The sequence below is a fragment of the Kryptolebias marmoratus genome, linkage group LG20 (assembly GCF_001649575.2).
Source record: "Kryptolebias marmoratus isolate JLee-2015 linkage group LG20, ASM164957v2, whole genome shotgun sequence".
NCBI lineage: Eukaryota > Metazoa > Chordata > Actinopteri > Cyprinodontiformes > Rivulidae > Kryptolebias > Kryptolebias marmoratus.
The window spans coordinates 20,549,022-20,567,002 of NC_051449.1; the positions used below are offsets into that span (position 1 = coordinate 20,549,022).

Consider the following 17,981-nt stretch of genomic DNA (forward strand, 5'->3'; position numbering starts at 1 on the left):
AGTAGTATTAGTAGTATTAGTAGTAGCAGTAGCAGCAGTAGTATTAGTAGTAGCAGCAGTAGTATTAGTAGTAGCAGCAGTAGTATTAGTAGTAGCAGCAGTAGTATTAGTATTAGTAGTAGCAGCAGTAGTATTAGTAGTAGCAGTAGCAGCAGTAGTATTAGTATTAGTAGTAGCAGCAGTAGTATTAGTAGTAGCAGTAGCAGCAGTAGTATTAGCAGTAGCAGTAGTAGTAGCAGCAGTAGTATTAGTAGTAGCAGCAGTAGTATTAGTAGTAGCAGTAGTAGCAGCAGTAGCAGCAGTAGTAGCAGCAGTAGTATTAGTAGTAGCAGCAGTAGTATTAGTAGTAGATTTGGTTTTAAGGACATGTCAGCAGCGACGGCTATAAGGCGCTGCAAACAAACAGCTCATTTAAAACAAGAAATATGAAGAAAAAAAGAATTATAATTTAAATCTCGTTGTTCTTTTTAATTTGTTTGATAAATGTTTAAAACTTTTCTGTGGTGAGACCTTTTTACCAACACTTTCCATGTTGTTCTGACAGTAAAAACATTGCAGAGAAGCATTTTTCTTTAACCTTTCCAATCCTGTCACTTCTGCATCACAGTCGTTTACAAACAGCTCTATAGTTGCACTAGCAGTTAGCTGTAACACTGGGCTCACTTTTAGCAGGAATATTATGTTTCTGCTGGAATATCCAAGAATGTGACATTCACAATGATGTAAAAGTTTATATTAATGTTTTAATGAACTGATATCATTTGGATTAAGACACAAAAACCTGCTTTAGAAACAAACCAGCCATTTGCTCGTCAGAGCGACAAGCGGACCCACGTCCAAAGCAGATTTTAAGGTCCTAAAACAGCTCAGATCTTCAAAAACTAATATAAGTTAGTGCAAATTCTGTTTTATAGACCTGTCGTCAGTTCTGCATCAGAAATAATGTGTTCAAAGAGCCATCTACAACAGGTAAGATATAAATTATTCAGAATATTCTTCTGAATGACGCCTAAACTATCCCATTAACAGTCAGTCCACGCCAAATTTAACTGGTAGCTCCGTCTCACCTGATGTTCAGACCCGCAAAGTTGGTCCAGGTGAATATGTAGTCTCCACCAAACACCATTCCGATGTATGTGACCAGGATGTTCTGGGGGGGAATTCAGGGAGAAGTTCCTCAGTTAGCGGCCTTTACGGGGCGCTGCCGAAGCTAACCCACTCACCTTTATGCAGCCTATGATGGAGGTGGTGAGCGCCGAGTTGCACTGTGTGCACAGCAGGATGGAGTACATCAAAACAAAGCTGAAAACAAGAAACCAACATGAGCAGCAGATACTGTGTGTTAGATGACACCTGTGGGAGCCGGACGGCTACTTTACCCCATGACACAGGAGAGCACAAACTGCACAACAAACAGGGGATCAGACCAGCCTTCATACTGCAGCCCCTGTTCCAAACACACACACACACACACAAACACACAGACACAGAGATAGTGACACACTCCTGCTGACCGACAATGAATGCTGCAGACTGGTTTGTGTTCCCAAACGTACCGTCTGTAGGTCTCCCGAGCAGTGAGCGTACGCCAGCGTGGGGACGATCATGATCAGAGCGTTGTAATACAGCAGCCCGTACTTGCCGAGCTCCTGCGGACACAGCAGCAATGGGTTACCGTCAGCGTGCGCGCCGGCGAGGCGCTGTGGCCCGCCGCGAGGCCGCTCACCTTCGACTCGAGCTTCTGCTTCACGTAGGCCCCGCTGGCCGCTGTCAGAACGTTGTTCAGCATTATGAATAGGTACCCTTCGAGGTCAAAAGCCAGGTCGTCGCTACGAAAACAGAGCGCGTTAACGGGCGAGACGCGGCGCGGGCCGAGGCGAGCGGCGGTCTGTGGAGGCGGCTCACCTCGCAGCGATAAAGGCGCCAAAGATCATGGTGAACACCGTCGTCTTAATGGCAGCGGAGAAGGTTTTCCTGGGAAGAAACAGGTTGCAGAAACTTAAATCTTCCTTTTCACAGGCAGCTGTCTGAGTGAGGGTGCTTTGGAACGGAGGCGGCGCCAACGTACTTGAGCAGGAGTCCCTCAAACACCATGGTGAGAAAAATACTGAACCTCCTGAGGACCGTGAACATGGGCAAACTGAGGCGGGGGAAAAAAAAAAAAACACAAAGAGTCGGGTTCAGAGCTTCAAACGCAGGGAAACCGGGTTTGTATTTAAGAAGGGGGCGGGGCAACTGTCTCTCACTTGAGTCGCTGCGTCCCAAACAGTCCAGATATCTGATTCCCAACGTACAACAGAGGCAGAGGGAACATCTGGAAGAGAAGGACACATGTGAAACACTACGGTTTACATCCACTCAGGGGCATGAACGTCAGTCACCTGGGGCTCTTAATGATTTATTTGAACCATTCATGTTCCAGGGTGGAATGATTTTACAACAAACAACTTAAAGGATTTTTCAAAATCCACATAGGATCAAAATTATGCATATACCCTCACCCCCACTAACTGAACTGGATTACAGGCTTTCTGTATTCATCAAGCGTCTGCTATCATTCTGGCTGATATTTGACAACTCTTCTTGGCGCTGCACCAAGAACTACTGAAGGAAACGACACAAAAACCTCTGAAGAAGACACTGAGCGCAACTTCCTTCTTCTGGAAAAGGAAACAAATGGAGCGGCGTCAAATTTGAGTGGTTTTAGGATTTCTATTCTGTCTGTGGTACATGTGCCAAACAAACATTTAACCTCCTCCTCACTCCACGTCTGACTTCGAGTCGTTTCTCCTGCTAGTTTGTTTTGGTTGTATTTACCCCGAAGGCCCTGTGCTAAAGTCTGCTTCCTGCTTTTGGAGTGGTCTCCTGTCCGCTTGAGTTCACATATGCATTCAAACCGCATCAGAGTTCACTTCAACCGAACTGAGACCGAGGATTTTAGGCGGAGCAGAGTTCGCTTTTTTTGGTCCTCATCAGAGTTGGATTGTGTGTTCACACCTCCCCAAAGGAACCGGACTCTTTAGGCAAACGAACCAGAGTTGGATTAAAGAGGACTAAACAGGGCGGGTGTAAACGTACCCTTAAACTGGTTGACTTCCTGGCACAGACCAGGCATCCACAGCAGGTTGGGGCTTAAGGAACGCCATTCCGGAAACTTCAAATTAGCCTGCTTTACCTCGAATCAACAGGACAACACACATCCAAACTGCTTTCTGATTGGGTAAGCTAGAAGACCCTCCTTTATGAGTACATCTCCTCTGTGCAGTTCATCAGTATCCACAGCATGATGCTACCACTGCCGTGTCTGTCAGCTGGTTCAGTGTTCCTAGGTTCTTGTCATTGTGGGAAATCAGCTCAATCTGTGTCTCATCTGACCAGAAAACCTTTCTCCAGAAGACATTTGGCTCATCCATGTGGACAGGCTCCATCTCAGTCCACGTTGACGTAAAAGTGGCTTCACTGTGGACAGAGACGCTGGTGTCCCAGTTACTAGTTCATGGTTGGTCTTGAACACCCTAACCAGTTCCCTTTCATCTGAGGGTGATAGTGGTGACACGTACAGATAACCTGTGTTTATGTACAATAGTTTGAACCGATGATCTTGGAATCTGAAGCTACGACCTTCCCAACTTGTGTAAACGCGCAGTTCTCCTTAGATCTTCTCTGAGTTTGTTGGAATTTCCCATTGTTCTGAGTACTGCTCAATGCCATAAGTGCTGTCAGACGAATCCTTACGCTGGCTGAAAGGAACTACCAGCTGCAGTCAGTCGTGATCACAAACAAGTGGTCAGAACAAGTTCAAACCACTGAAGTTGTATGTTGTATCATTGTTCCAGTCTGGAGAAAGAACGGTTCAAATATAACCTTCATGTCCACGATAATGAGCAGACATTTCTGACTACAACTGTGCATCGTAAAGCGAGAACTGCTGCAAGTTGAAAACGACCCACTCCTCACCTTGCGTGGCACACTTAAATCCATGTCTGGGAATGAAATAACGCCAAACATCTTCCCAGTCCTCAGCACCACAATGGTGGCCAGCATCTGCGGTGAACAGAAAGAAGACGGGGTGCAGCGAATCAAGACTCTGCTGCGTTGCCGGGAGGGGCAGAAGAAGCACGGGGTTCGGAAAAAACCCACTAACCTGACCAATCCCGACACATGTCGATGACGGGAATCTGTGAAATGCAGACAGATTTGCTCAGAGATAGATAGATAGAAGCTTCACCTGACAACTTGGTAAAACTCTTTGGTTTCCATGCAGGAGGTAATATATTTCACCACTATCAGCTTTGTGAGGTCGTCATAAGGAGAAAAAACGATCCTGTTCACACACACACACACATCGATAAGCTGCAACGTCAGGACTCTGATCCACTGTCAGAATTCAAAATGTGAACTTAAAGTTGTAATATGTTGTTTGGCTCAACATAAAGATACTGACCTGACCAGATAACATGAGACTCAACTCTTTTAAACGTAGTTTTTAGTTTTATTTACATCCCCTTTTAATTGCGGGGTACCTCAAGGCTCCACCTTCGGTCCGATTCTCTTCCTGTTACATACAGTAGGCTTTTGTTTGGTTTGATTTTTTTCAGCCTCTCACTGCTAGACTGATTAATCTGCCAAAACAATTTAACCTGCCGTTATTTGTCATTTTTTATTTGTTTGGCAATTAGCCATGAATGCACACGCCTGATTACCAAACAGGAATATGAGGACGCAGCAGAAGCAAACTTTTTAAAGCAGGACGGATTTCAGTTATAAAATGTTAACTTAATAAACTCTTTAAAATGTATATTTGTAGCTTAGTTTGTGGTAAAATGAACACTGAAGTACTTCACCTAAGAAAATCCCTTGCATCTTGTTGGGGAAGGGTTGACAGAAGTCACAACCCTTCCTGTTTCAGTTCACCTTCAGGGGGGAACGCTCCCGTTCGAACTTTGGACCTTTGCCCCTTTTACCTGTAACCGGTGAGGACGCTTTTGTTGACGACGACGATGAAGAAAGAGCTGACTCCGTAAAAGCCTGCGGCCAGCAGCTTGACAAAAAGTGTCGAAGCGTGTCCAGAGGTCTCACTGCGAACTTCGGCGGGCGAGTCGTCGGCTGACGAGCTCCTGTCCGGCTCGGTCCGTCGCTTGTGGAGCGACGCCATCTTTGACGTAGAGAGCGTAAGACCGCGATGTTCACCGCGCATGCGCAGAGCGCCAGGAACGATATAGCGAAAACACTCCGGTGAACTGAAGCGAAATCTGCTTCTAAAAACAGAATAACATCACTCTACATTCAATGTATTACATGGAGAACTGCTTTAGATTTATACAATTTATACAACCTGATAACCTGAGACTCACTTTCCCTGAAATTTACATATTTCAGACTTTTCTGTCAGTTCTTGACCCGGTTTAAACTGACTGTGTTGTTGCTGCTCTATTGATGCTTATCTAAAATTATTGGATGAGAGAAAAAACATTTTTTTGTCGGTTTTGCAGTGTGTCTTGTGAGGACACCTACTACTGCAAGAAATTGTTTTTTTTCCCTCTTGTAGATATATACGAAAATGGCAAATCTAAATACTAGTTCTCAAAGTAATCATAGAATCATGTTTATGTTCCTACAACATATTTTAAACTAATTTCAGGTTATTGTTATAGATTATTTAAAGAAAATTTACTTAATGTGCGAAGTGTATTATGTAAAAACATGAAAACATTCTTCCATAATGTGAATAAAAATATTTAGTCAACCAATAACTTTCCCTATTGTTATATTTTTGTTCTTACAAGAAATTTCAGGATAATAAAATCATTTTAAACGTATAACGTGAAGGCATGTTTAAACAAACATTTGGTTGCAACGTGAAAAGTATATGTGCAAAAACATTAACATAACATTTTCACTTGTAAAATATTCTTGTTCCTACATTTTTCACATTATAACCAAAATGTTTCACAGTACACAAACATCTTGTTCTAAAAGGTCATTTTACGGCTGTATTATTGGTTTTATAATAACGCTGCTTTTACATCAATAATTTCACAAGTAAGCGTGTGTGAAAACATTTAGCTGCAACATAAAATATTAGAACTTTTAATAAAACCTTAAAAATCCACGATGAACCAGGGAAAAACCACGATAACTACATAGTTTTATAATAGTTCAAACGGTAATTGTTAGATTTTGTGTGAATATTTGACCCATGCTCTGTCAGTGAAGCTGAGCTCACCTGTGACTCTTCGTTTTATAATCCTCTGAAAATAAAGTAGGATGGCAGGAAGTGCCGGGGACGCTCAGACGGCTCTTTGGGAGACGGGTGGATGGTAGGCGCCCTGTCAAAATAAAAGCACTCCAACTGGAAACAACTTGGCGAGTCACTACAGGGTGATGGTGCAAAAAAAAAAAAAAAAAAAAAAAAAAAAAAAAACCCAAACAATTAAAACAACATTAAAAAAGTTGCGTCGGTCGTGTTAGTTTTTCTAATTCGTCCTGTTTAACTAGAGTTGGATGATTCCAAACTCACCGATTTCAAATCAAAACAAAAGCCACAGGCGGCACACGTGTAACACCTCTAAAGCAATTTATTAGAACAGGGATGTTTGCAGAGAATCTTTCATATTCATGTGGCTCAGTCCTACAAGAAATCTGCTCCAGCCATCTGTATCAGTGCATTGCAAGTGAGTAAAACACGTAAAGCTTAAAAATCACTCCATGTACCCACGTCAATGAGAACTCCACCCTCCCTGGGTTTTTTATTAAAAGAAACTGCTCACTGGGAATGCTGACACAGGCGGCTTACAGCACCATTAACTTACATTACATTCTGTGGCCCAATGATTGTTCCACAACGACATTTCTTTCAGACAATCTGCTACCGATGCTTCTGCACCGGCGCTATCAAAAACAAAAATGCTAATATGTGGTTTCAAACAAAAAAAACAATAAGAATCTTCAGAGGACTGTGGTCGATTACGACCAAGTGCTTGGAGATCCGACGGACAGCCGAGAGGCTGCAGGAGCGAGATATGTTCCGTGGTCCTTCTACCGTTCTTCGCTACATTTAAAACGATCACTTCTCAAAAGACAGAAGGGACTACTTCAGGAGAGAACTTGCAGCTTACTGTAAGAGGATGGCAAGTTCAGAGTAAAGGGATGCCTAAACTAGCTAGCTGTCAAATCCACACGTTCAGTCTTATGCTTTGCTGCACTCACTCACACACACACACACACACACACGTAAGAAAAGGGGAAAAAACTAAGCATTTGCTGAGTGGCCCTGAAATAGCACAATATGCGTGACCTAAGAGGACCAGCCTAAAGATACACCGGGCCACGGGACACCCCGGAAACAGGTCTGCTTCAGAGGGGGGGGGTACAAAGCATTACTAACCACTGGTCCACTTTATTCAAAATGTAAATAAAAATAAAAGGAGGCATCAACTTTCACTGCACATCAAGCAGAAATATATGAAGTCAATTTGCTGGTTGCCCATCCTGGATTTGTCACGGACCCAACTAATTACACCTTAAATGCACGTTATGCTGTACTTCACACGTCTAATACAAGTTTCTTATGTAGTGTAACGCTACCACATCAGTGTGTGTCACCGGGGAGGGATGGGGAACGCCCCAACTAAAAAGGATTTTCTACAAATGACTTCATAATGCTTAACTGAAGTCATCAGGAAAAAAATAAAACAAAAAAAGTAAGAGATGCACACACTTTAACCAAACTGCAGAAATACAGAAATTCAAGCAGCACAAAAAATATTAAATGATGGATGTATAATCTCTGGAAAAATAAAAAGAGAAGAGAAAAGAAAACATCCCTGCTTTCATGTTCCTGGATACAAAACTTCAGTGTAACAAGAGGTCCTTTTCCATTTTTTTTGTTTTTGTTTTTGTTCTTTAAAACCGATAAAACTTTAGTCCTCTGGTGTTGTGAGTGGTATGGGATGACAGTCTGTTTGTTTTTTTTGTTGTTTTTTTTTTTAAATCTTTGTTGTTGTTGTTTTTTTTTCTTATATACTTGAAGATGTGGTAAGCATGCAAGCCTCGTAGAGGAGGGGCCCCCGGAAGGGCAGATGGGTCGGGCTGGTGGTGAGAGACGGAGCGTTTTTCAGGCCAGGGCTGGGAACGCCTCGGGGTCGTCCACGTTGGGGACCGACACGCCGCTCGCCTGACGGAGCAAATACAGAGACAACCAGCGCCGCCGTTAGAGGCAAATTACTACTTTTAGCAGAAGAGCGAGAAAACGGCTGCAGTCAAATGATGCAGAAATTCAGCTTTATGGGAGAAAAGTGTAGCTAATAAAACCCTCCAAACATGCAAATGGCACAGAAACCCATTTTAACTGTGGCCATGACTTCAGTAAATTGAAAGCAGCAGCCTTGTGTCACAAAACGTTCATATTTAACCTTTACCCCTCCATAGCTTTTGCATAACGCAACTTTTAAAAACAGAAACAGCAGCTAGCCGAAGTTATTCCCCTGCAGGAACATCATATTTCTGCTGAAATAACCGTGGACAGGTATTTAAAATAGCATTAAATTTTTAAAAGTAGGTTGTTTTTGTTTGAGACTTTGGTCTTGACTATGATCAGACTAGTTGTTTTAACTGCTCCTCAAAACCAAGTTGATTCAAAGAGCTCCCTACAAATAAACGAGAGATTTAAGATCTGATTTATTCTTTCCTTTGTTGTTCATAATGTTTCTATAGAACCCCTCTTCAAAGTGACAGAAATATCCCTTTAAGGCAGAAGGGAATTAAAATCCAGCCAGAACAACTTATTATCAGACTGCCAAACAACCACCTAAAGAGTAGGAGCCTCAGATTATTAAACATAATAAAATGTGACTTAAAGTTTTTACAAACTGACTTGAGGTCAGTCAGACGCTGAGCTGCTGCTGCTCTGAAGCGGCGGTGCTTTTACCGCCTGTTCAGACGCCGAGCTGACCCTTTTCTGAGGGGCGCTGAACAGCGTTTTGCGCCGCGTACCTTTTCAGACCGTCCTCCCCCGCGCGCCGTCCGGCTGCCTCCCCCTCCGCGGCCTCCCCTGCCCCCACGAGCGCCCCCGCGCCCGCGCCCGGGGCGGCCCAGGTCTCCGAAGTTGATCTCCAGCTGAGATGTGATGTCGTTGGCCGGCTTGCGGAAGTGGTGGTCGCTGGACTCGTCAGCGGTGCCCTGCTGTTATAGACAGATCGGGTGAAGGGTCTGAGTCCTAAAATATTTACTTTTTATGGACTACATGGATACTGATGAGGCATGCAGGTACCTTGTGGTAAACAGCGTGAGCCTCTGATTCTGTCTCTGAGCCTTCAATCAAAGCACCAACAGGCCTCTGAGGAGGAGGAGGAGGAGGAGGAGGGAAGAAAGGCATCATGTTGTGTTTTAGCAGCAATTTGTCAAACCAGCTGCTGTGATGTTCAGTGGCCTCCACAACAACTGGAGGATGTCAACCTACTTTCACATAAAAAATAAATAAAATACCATTACTACGAGCAGCCTGGGATTAGCTCCTGTTTGAAGACAAATAAATCATCAAGACAACAAGCTCCCAACTCAGTCATCATTCTGAATGAGAGACAGCAGAGAATCCACGTATTTAAAGAGGTGGCAAACATGGGAGCTACAGTTAATGTCTGCTGTACTTCTACAAACAGCTGAATCAATGTCCTGTTGCACTCTTAATAAAAAACTTAAAAAGATAAATCTGCAGATGTCAGAATGAACCATGTAAGATGTAAACGATCACATATCGTCCTCGCTCTTTATCCGAGGAAAGAAACTCGTCCGGTACGAACAAAACCTGAAGGTAAAACCTAACCTGGAGAGCCACAAGCGGCTTAGTTGGAGTTTAGTCCACAGCATCACAGATCTTTCCCACTTACGTCTTCACTCTTGGACTTGTGCAGCACGTATCCTTTCTTCCACTGGCTGTCGGCGCCCTCGTTGGGCTTGCGGATGTTGAACTCCACCTTGGTGCGCTCCTTGTCCTGCATGGCCTTCCACTCGTCCAGGGTCATCTCCTTCGGGCCTTCGTTCTTCACCTCTTCAACCTCGTTCTCCCTGGAACGCACCGCAGAAACGTCAGCGTGCCAACCTCCCCGTGCCTGTAAACCTGAGGTCGGGGAGCAGTGATGCAGTTTGTTCTGCACGCTCACTCTCCCGGTCTCCCCAGGCATTAAGTTGCTTTTAAACAGAAAAAAATACCCCCCCAAACATATGGATAAGGAGCAGATCCTCACTTGTTCTCGGAGCTGGCCGGTGGATTTTCCTCCCCCTCTGTGGTCGTCTCAGGAGCAGCAGTCTGTTCAGCCTCACTGCAGACAACAACAAGCAGACGCTTGTTTTAATAAAAACACTTACTTCACAATTTATCCATCTTATCAACAACTGTCAGCACACACACTTTAAATATTACGAGGTAAACCTCAACGATCAATATGTAACCTATGGCATTAAAACTAGTGCTTCAGTTTGTGTTGTTGCAAAAACAGAAGCCCTTCATAGAAATGCTGCACAGTAAATCAGTGGCAGCTCCTTGTCCCCGTTTCCTTTCCTTTCCTTTTTTAAAAAAAAACTAACCTCACTTCATCCTTCACGCTGCCCCAGTTGTGTGAGCCAGCACCACTGCGCTTCTCCTCACTTTTTGGATTGCTGCAGAGACAAAAATAAATAAATAAATAAATACTGTCATTTGAAAATAAGCACAAGTATATCTGTCATTTGTGAGACCGCGATTACAAAACAGAACCAAAATTATGTTTCAGAGGGTCAAAAACACAGAGCCAAGCCACAACGTAACCAAAACAATGAATGTAAAACGACAATGAAGCTGGATTTAATATAAACAAGCAAGGAACATTATAGGAACTAAAGGCGTCACAAAAGTGTACTTTAAATATTTCTTATACCAAAAACCTAGATCAGGAAGTATGAAAAGATAATTTCCACTTCTACGTTAATACTCAATGAACTCTGTTGAATCCAGACCTTTTAAAAGACTGATCAGCTCAAACAATCTTTTAAAGGGGACTTATTATGTAAAATTCACTTTTTGCATGTTTTTGTACTTCCATTTGGGCATCTGCTGCTTCTAGAAACAATCCAGGCGCAAAAAAAACTGACAGTAAGTAAATGTTTTCTGGTGTCTGCAAAACAACCTGTTTCAAAAACCTCAGGATTGTTGCGTCACAAACCCCGTTACCGAGCAACCCCAAGCTGTCTTTATCAGACACTTTTAAGTCTGTTACATGATGGAGATGTAATTATAATGCCTTTTCACAATGCTTCCATGCAGCTGATCCAGTCTGAGGTTCAGTACAGACATTAAAACTCCACATTGTGTTGGTCCTTTTTACAGAATAAATCATTGGTACATTCCCCATCAACAAAAGTATTCATGGCCTTCTTCTGTCATACCTACAGACCTAAATACTCTAAAAGTGTACAGAGTGTTTCCTTTAGCCTGGAGCCAGGGTACTGAGTTAAATATTCAGCCTCAGAATCAGTTCAAAGACCTCATCTGTCTGAGTGACTCTGAATGATCTCAAAGCAAATGTTTGATTTTAGTTCGTGTTTGTGCTGCAGACGCCAGTTTTCAACGACAACAAAAACCTTCATATCCTGTATAACTTCAATAGGCAGACAAGGCTGATGAATAATAACATCACCTTGAATAAAGCACAGTCCCCGTCATAATAATAAGAATAATAATAAGAATAATAATAAGTTTATTACACTAAATAATCTAAGGTTAAAAAGGTTTTTATTTCTTTACTGAACTGTCAATAATATGAAGCAAACATTGGAGAAAAAAGATCAACAACATACATCAAGTATATATTTTTATAAAGTTTTATACAGTTTCCAGGTCTTCTTTCCTGTTTCTGGTGTACTTTTATCGCAGCATTACAGCGCCGCATACAGGCCGGGTTGAGTTACTGCAGGTTGGGTTGTTTTCCGTGTTTCCGTGTGGACGGAAACATGTCTAGAAACGGTGCCAACGCATTGTTCTGGAAAGATGGCGTTCCAGTTGGACGGGGCTTTTTAGTTTATGGTTTTCGTGGCTCTTTATGTCTCTTTTTGTGATGAGCAAACGTCTTTCTCCATACGTGTGTGTTGTATTTTAGTGCTGCCCGTCTCTGTCAGGACACTGTTGTTAACGGGATTAGAAGTGAAGTCTCAAGGGTCTATGGGGTCAAATAAAACGATAACTATTATAATAATAAATAGAAATGCGGGTCGAAAGTTCTGATTGAATTATTTTTAATCACCTAACTGGATAAGAAAAACACTGAAGTGTCCTCAGAAGAAGACGGGTCGTCCGTCTGTCTTTGAGGACACGTCTAAACTACAATCTGATGACTCTTGTGTCCGTGTTGAGTTGTGCTCCCCCCGTCAACATCTGTAGTTTTTCTCTAAACCGCTGATGTTTCACGAAAGAGCATTTCAAGCAAGATGCTAAAATATCTTCATCTCTTTTGTCTCCTTTCTGCTGCAGCGGGAAAACACGACGATCACTGGAAACCAGCTATATTTAGAGGTGGAGGAACGGTTTTGACACCATCTGTGTGTGTTAATGTGCTGCTTTACTGCCTGTTTTAAACATATTTACTCATGAAGATGATGTTAAAATTGAAACCAGAAACGATTAAATAATAAACAATAAAATTCATGATATGAAAACCAGTTTCAGTCTTCATTTTTACATTTTAAACAATTGTTTTTTATTTGTTTATTTGTCTTTCAAAGCCATGTGACTGAACTCCTGGAAAAGGATGGCTCACAATTTGCAGCAGTTTTTAACCAATAAAAACCTTACAACATGCTAAATATTCAGGCTTTTTATGTTTATAGACATAAATAATAGGAGCTTTATTTCATTTTAGGCTAAGGTTTGTATTAAACTTGTGTTTTTCTCTCTAGTTTGCAAGTCTTTGTTTACATTTTACTTCATGTTACACAATAAATGCCAAAGTTAAAACTAATGTGAGTGTGTGTTTTGATTTGTGTCTGTGGATAGTGGCGGGCCTGTTTTTGAGTGACGGGTTCATCGGTCACTCACGTTTTGTCGTTGCTGCTGTGTCTGTCAAAGTCTCGCTTGCCACGGGAGTCGAAGCCGTCTCCTCGGCCCATGCCGCGTCCCCTTCCACCACGCCCCCCACGGCCGCCACCACGCCCTCTCGGGGGCCTGTCTGCAGAAGGCCTGTTGGACAAAACCAAAAACCCACTCTGTTGAAAATGAAAAAGTGAATGACTGTAGGCGTGCTGTGCAAAGGTTTGGCTTCACCGAGCAAAACGGCTGCTTTTGTGAACAAAACAACAACAACAACCTGATTTTCAAAGGTTTCAGAAGACATCGAGATGTTTCTTTGTTTTACATCTCTTCCAAACTAAGGAAACCCTCCTGGGAATGCCTCGGAGAACAGCTGCTGATTGTTTGGGAAAGGTTCGAGGAGTGTTTTTTTTCTTAACGAGGGTCCCAGCACAAACACGAAAACTTCACCCTGAATAAACCGTCCTCATTTCCACGTTGGGAACTCGCACAGAACAAACTGGATGGGGATTACTAAACGCTCGCCTCATCGGTGTTACTCACTTGTCTGCGGGGAACTCTGCGCCTCCCTCAGGCTTCTCCTCAGCAGGCTTCTCAAAACGGCGTTCGCGGGGAGGTCGGCGGTCCGGCCTCTTGTCCCCGGGCCGGCCTTCGCCTGGTCCCCCCTGGTGCTGGGATCCAGACTGACCCTGCTGGTCCGGTCTCCGGCCCACCCGCCTGATACCTGCAGAGCCCGAAACAACCAGTCAGTGAGCGCTGCGGAGTCAATTATTGACTGCCGCCATTTGACAGGACTTTTAGCTTTACCTTTTTAATCTCAGCGAATGTTTTGATGTCTTGTGATTTATTTCTTTTAGCCTACATGTCAAACATACGATTTGGTTGCATTCAGATAATCTGCAATCTCTTTGACGTTTTGACCAAAAATGACACGAAAATTAATCATTTAGAACCACAAACGCTGGGCTCGTCTTTTAGAAAACGTAATAAAGGTTTAGGCAAATAAAGGGATCGATCGTTATTGCAGATCAGTCAGATGTCAACAAGCTGGCCGAAGATTTTGTTCACTCAAATAATCCACCAGGATGTAAATAAGTGGGGTAAATTTGAGGAAATCAGGGCAGCCGATATGCAGATTTTATTTGCTAAATAAAATATCAGCACTTAACATAAACAAACATATCCTGAACAGCGGTGTCCACTAAAACCAGAGTTTTTGACTAAAAATAAATAAATAAATGCACAGTATAAATGTGTTTTTTTCCTCCCAAACTCTCAACAACATCATCAAAATAAAACATTAGTGAAAAGACAAACTTGTACTATTTTTGGTGGAAGGAAGTTTGAAATTGTTGCAGATCCAAAACATAAACTTTGCAGACATTTACCTTTTAAAAAAACAAAGCTTTGAACCCCTTTGCTTTGTTGGGTCTGTTTTTGTTTTCTCGTCATTGAAAAGAACATCTTACTTTATTCCAGAGGACAAAAGCATCCTAAAAGGACGGTCGAAGAACTGAAAACTGTACGACTGATTCACAGAAGTTTATGTTAGAAGAGACACTAATAAAGGTGATGGGACTGGAAGTAAAATCTGCCTTTATCCCTTAATGAAGCCGAATTTCCCTCTAGGAAATGGTTCGTGGTCCTTTTCACCTTGAAACTGGAATCAAAATGATAAACGTGGTTAATTAAAAATGAAGAACTTGTGCTTAGTGTTGGACATTTTAATAAGATATATATTAATTTTAAATCTGGTTTTAACCTAAAAATCGCCCTTAAAACTTAAAAAAAGGTGTAAATCTGCATCAATGTATTAAACCGGAGTCATAGACTGCACGAGGCCACAGATGGCCCACGAACCGCACTTTGGACACCCCTGCTTCTTCTAATCAGCTTCATTTTCCTACTTGGTAATTATTAAATCTGTACAGACATGATGATTGTTGATGTTACTGCTGTGTTAAAGGGGGCACACAGATCAGGGTTTGGTCTTTGTTCTAAAAAAGGTACAAATAGTGATAAATGTCAACAGTTTAGTTCTTTATTTTGGAAATTAAGATAATTAAGATTAAGAAAGCTTAAAACAGAGTTGTGTTATTCCAATTCTTATCTTACACATTTCAAGTTTTAAGTAGATTCTGCAGATCTGAACAGATGTTATTTTGCAGGCAGAAAGGCTTTCTGACTCTGAGAGGATGAGACGAATCATCACATCTCCTGCTTGCAGATTTAACACCAACCACTTATTTTGGCTGCTACAACAAACAAAACGCGTTTCTAGTTGTTTTTCTTCACATTAACCCACTCCTTTTTAATGCTGAACCCATTTTCAGGACTGTAAAGTTTGTGAGCGTTTTGTCCCCGGTGTGTGTGTGTGTGTGTGCTGCACCTTCCCTCCACCTGCGCCACGCTCGGCCCCGGACCTCCCCGTACCTGCCCGCCGCTCTATCCTGCAGAGGCACCAGCATTCCCCGCCTCATCCACCTGTGAGCTCCACAGCAGGACGGGGGCCGAGCTGACCTCAGACCAGCAGCTAGCCGCTAACAGGAGCCGCACATGACAGCAGCAAAAATAATGGCCGAAACAAACGCGCCGCGGCGCCGCGCTCACCTTCTTTCTTCAGCGGGACCGGCGCCTGAGCCTCCTCCTTCTTGTCCAGCAGCGGGTTCTTCCTGTCCTTCTGCGACTCCTTCTTTGGCTGCTTGGCGGCTTGAGCCGCGGTCTTGGTGGAGCCAGCGGCGGCCGCCTCCTTCTTCTTGTTCTCGGCGGCCTTCAGGATCTCGAACGGGTCGGACTCGTCGTCCAAGAGCTGGTCGAACCTGTTGGTCACGACGCAGCCGAAGCCTTCTTGCAGGTGTCCGGGCATGATGGCGCCCCTTCAACGGGATTCACCTCCGATTCTACGAGGCTTGATGCGACCGACTCGCGGGATGCTGCCACAAGATGGCTGGGAGAGCTGCCCCTTCTCTTCCGGTGCGAGCAGCAGCATCCGGGACATTGTGCCGCGCGCACCGCTCTGAGCACGCGGAGGCCCGAGTGTTGTTGTTTACGTTTGGGCGGCAAGCTTTCATTTCCCTCCATTTATCCGAGTTTGGCTCAGCCTTTACAACCTAAAGAGCCATTCCTGCCCCTCTGCTCGCTAAATAAAACCCAACCAGAGCCACAAAACACACTTGAAGCTTTAAATAAAGATAACACATCTCATTAAATGGTTTTAAAAAAAACATTGTTTATTACATTGTAAAATTAAAGACCTGGAATAAGTTGTTAGCATTAATTAAGACACCAAACTCCCTTCATGTGTCTGTAAATGTCGTAAATTATTACTGTAAGTGTCCCACTTGGAAATAATAAAGCATATACTTGCATTCTAATAAACTGTAGGAGTATTTAGGCTAGTTTGCTGGGCCCTTAATTATGATTTACCTACTTTTTTCAACTTTTAACTGTTTATTAAAGCCAAGCCTTTCCTTTTTATTTATTGTTACCACAATGACTTGCCACGTGTCTGTAAAACAATTTTAAAGACTTGTAATTTAGTAGTTTGTGATGTGTGCGCAAAACTGCTCTTTGTTTCTTTCCTCCTCAATAACTTGACTGAAATGTATTAAAAAAGGTTTAAAATGTTTAGAAAAAATGACTCTAATAAACAATTTCATTTATTTTTCTCTTTGTGTTATGCATTAAATTGGGCAGGAAAACTGCTCAAACTAGCATTTTCTGTTGTTATTATGAATATATATAATATTCATTTCCGTGTTAGTCTTGGGGACTAAAAGACTGCATGAGGCCCCAGAGCCGCAGGTTGCAGACCCCTGGTTTAGCTGAAGAGGTCATAAGAAAGAGAAGCTGTCACATCAGGCTGGTTAGTATGAGGCAGCAGGCTCTGCTCAGTAAAAACTGGAACAAATGTCTGTCCATCCATCCATCCATCCATCCATCCAGCTTATCCATGGTTGGGTTATAGAGGCAACAGGTCCAGGAGAGAAACCCAGACCTTCCTCTCATACATACATAATCCCTCCAGCAAGTTTTGGGTCTTCTCTGAAGTCTCTTCCCAGTGGGACATGATTGCAAACCCTCCAAAAAGGAGGCATTCAGGATGCATCCTAATCAGATGCCTGAACCACCTCAACTGACTCCTTTCGATGTGAAGGAGCAGTGGCTCTACTTTTGTGGGGGAAAATGCAGTTTACCAAATGTGGAAGAGAACTGCAGAGTTTACCTGTCGGCCAGGATCTTGTGTAAAGAGTGTTAAAAGTGTTAAAATAGTGACAAAATTGAAATCAAAAGACCAAAACTGCATGCTTCAGGGCAGGGTTGCGACTAAAAAGTTCCAAACTGTATCTAGATCAGGTTGATAATCTGTAGTTAGATACTGTAGCTGTGGACCATAAATTGCGCCACCGTTTGGAATAATGTAGGGCTTTACTGTCTTATCTATATATACAGGACAAAATATATCACCAGAGACACGGCCATTAATGAAACCTGTAGGGCTGAACACACACACATCGATGGGTTCTCAAACTGTAACGCCAAAACTCACGATCTATTTAAAGATTCATCCACTCTTTTTTTTACCTACTACAATTTTCAGCTGCCATCTCAATTATTTAAACGAGACAAGCTTTCCATAATTCATGATTTGTGGTGAAATGATCCTCAGATCACAACTTGTTTATAGCAACAGAGGTCATACAGAAGCCTAAAAACACCAGAGAGTGAACAGGCAGCAAATTAACTCTAAAAGGCAAAAAAATAAATAAATCAATAAAATACAAATTCAAACATGGGTGAATCCTCACTTTGACACAAGAAAGCATCAACATTAACAAGATGACACTGCCAGTTTGGGGTGGGGGGTGGGGAGGGGGTGGTTTTAAAGAACATCTTTCTGATATGAATATGCAATATAAAAAGG

The 17,981-nt window shown here is 42.7% G+C and overlaps 2 protein-coding genes across 3 annotated transcripts in view; both read right to left on the reverse strand.

The window, feature by feature from the left end:
- LOC108238259 (UDP-glucuronic acid/UDP-N-acetylgalactosamine transporter) overlaps window positions 1-5,183 on the reverse strand; it is a 7,541-nt gene extending 2,358 nt beyond the window's left edge. For both annotated transcript variants that reach the window (XM_017420223.3, XM_017420222.3), the window contains exons 1-11: window positions 4,965-5,183; window positions 4,145-4,178; window positions 3,958-4,044; window positions 2,247-2,314; window positions 2,069-2,140; window positions 1,906-1,974; window positions 1,727-1,829; window positions 1,557-1,649; window positions 1,380-1,447; window positions 1,224-1,302; window positions 1,068-1,150 (exon numbers count right to left, since the gene is read on the reverse strand). In XM_017420223.3, the coding sequence (XP_017275712.1) occupies window positions 1,068-1,150; window positions 1,224-1,302; window positions 1,380-1,447; window positions 1,557-1,649; window positions 1,727-1,829; window positions 1,906-1,974; window positions 2,069-2,140; window positions 2,247-2,314; window positions 3,958-4,044; window positions 4,145-4,178; window positions 4,965-5,155 (947 nt within the window). In that variant the 5' untranslated portion in view covers window positions 5,156-5,183. The remainder of the gene's footprint in view (window positions 1-1,067; window positions 1,151-1,223; window positions 1,303-1,379; window positions 1,448-1,556; window positions 1,650-1,726; window positions 1,830-1,905; window positions 1,975-2,068; window positions 2,141-2,246; window positions 2,315-3,957; window positions 4,045-4,144; window positions 4,179-4,964) is intronic.
- Window positions 5,184-6,560: 1,377 nt separating this feature from the next.
- serbp1b (SERPINE1 mRNA binding protein 1b) lies at window positions 6,561-16,047 on the reverse strand. The gene is made up of 9 exons (XM_017420219.3): window positions 15,668-16,047; window positions 13,601-13,781; window positions 13,067-13,207; window positions 10,585-10,656; window positions 10,245-10,319; window positions 9,888-10,065; window positions 9,272-9,337; window positions 8,995-9,183; window positions 6,561-8,176 (listed from the first exon to the last, which is right to left on the reverse strand). Exons 1-9 carry the CDS (start codon window positions 15,921-15,923, stop codon window positions 8,117-8,119), a joined length of 1,218 nt encoding a protein of 405 aa, XP_017275708.1. The 5' UTR covers window positions 15,924-16,047; the 3' UTR covers window positions 6,561-8,116.
- Window positions 16,048-17,981: the final 1,934 nt, after the last annotated feature.

Excerpts from the sequence above, each read along its gene's own strand:
- serbp1b (XM_017420219.3), bottom strand. The coding sequence starts at position 15,923 with ATGCCCGGACACCTGCAAGAAGGCTTCGGCTGCGTCGTGACCAACAGG. Across the intron at positions 13,782-15,667 it reads GGTCCCGCTGAAGAAAGAAG|GTATCAGGCGGGTGGGCCGG; the intron begins GTGAGCGCGGCG and ends CGGGCTCTGCAG. Across the intron at positions 10,657-13,066 it reads CACAGCAGCAACGACAAAAC|CAATCCAAAAAGTGAGGAGA; the intron begins GTGAGTGACCGA and ends TTGTCTCTGCAG.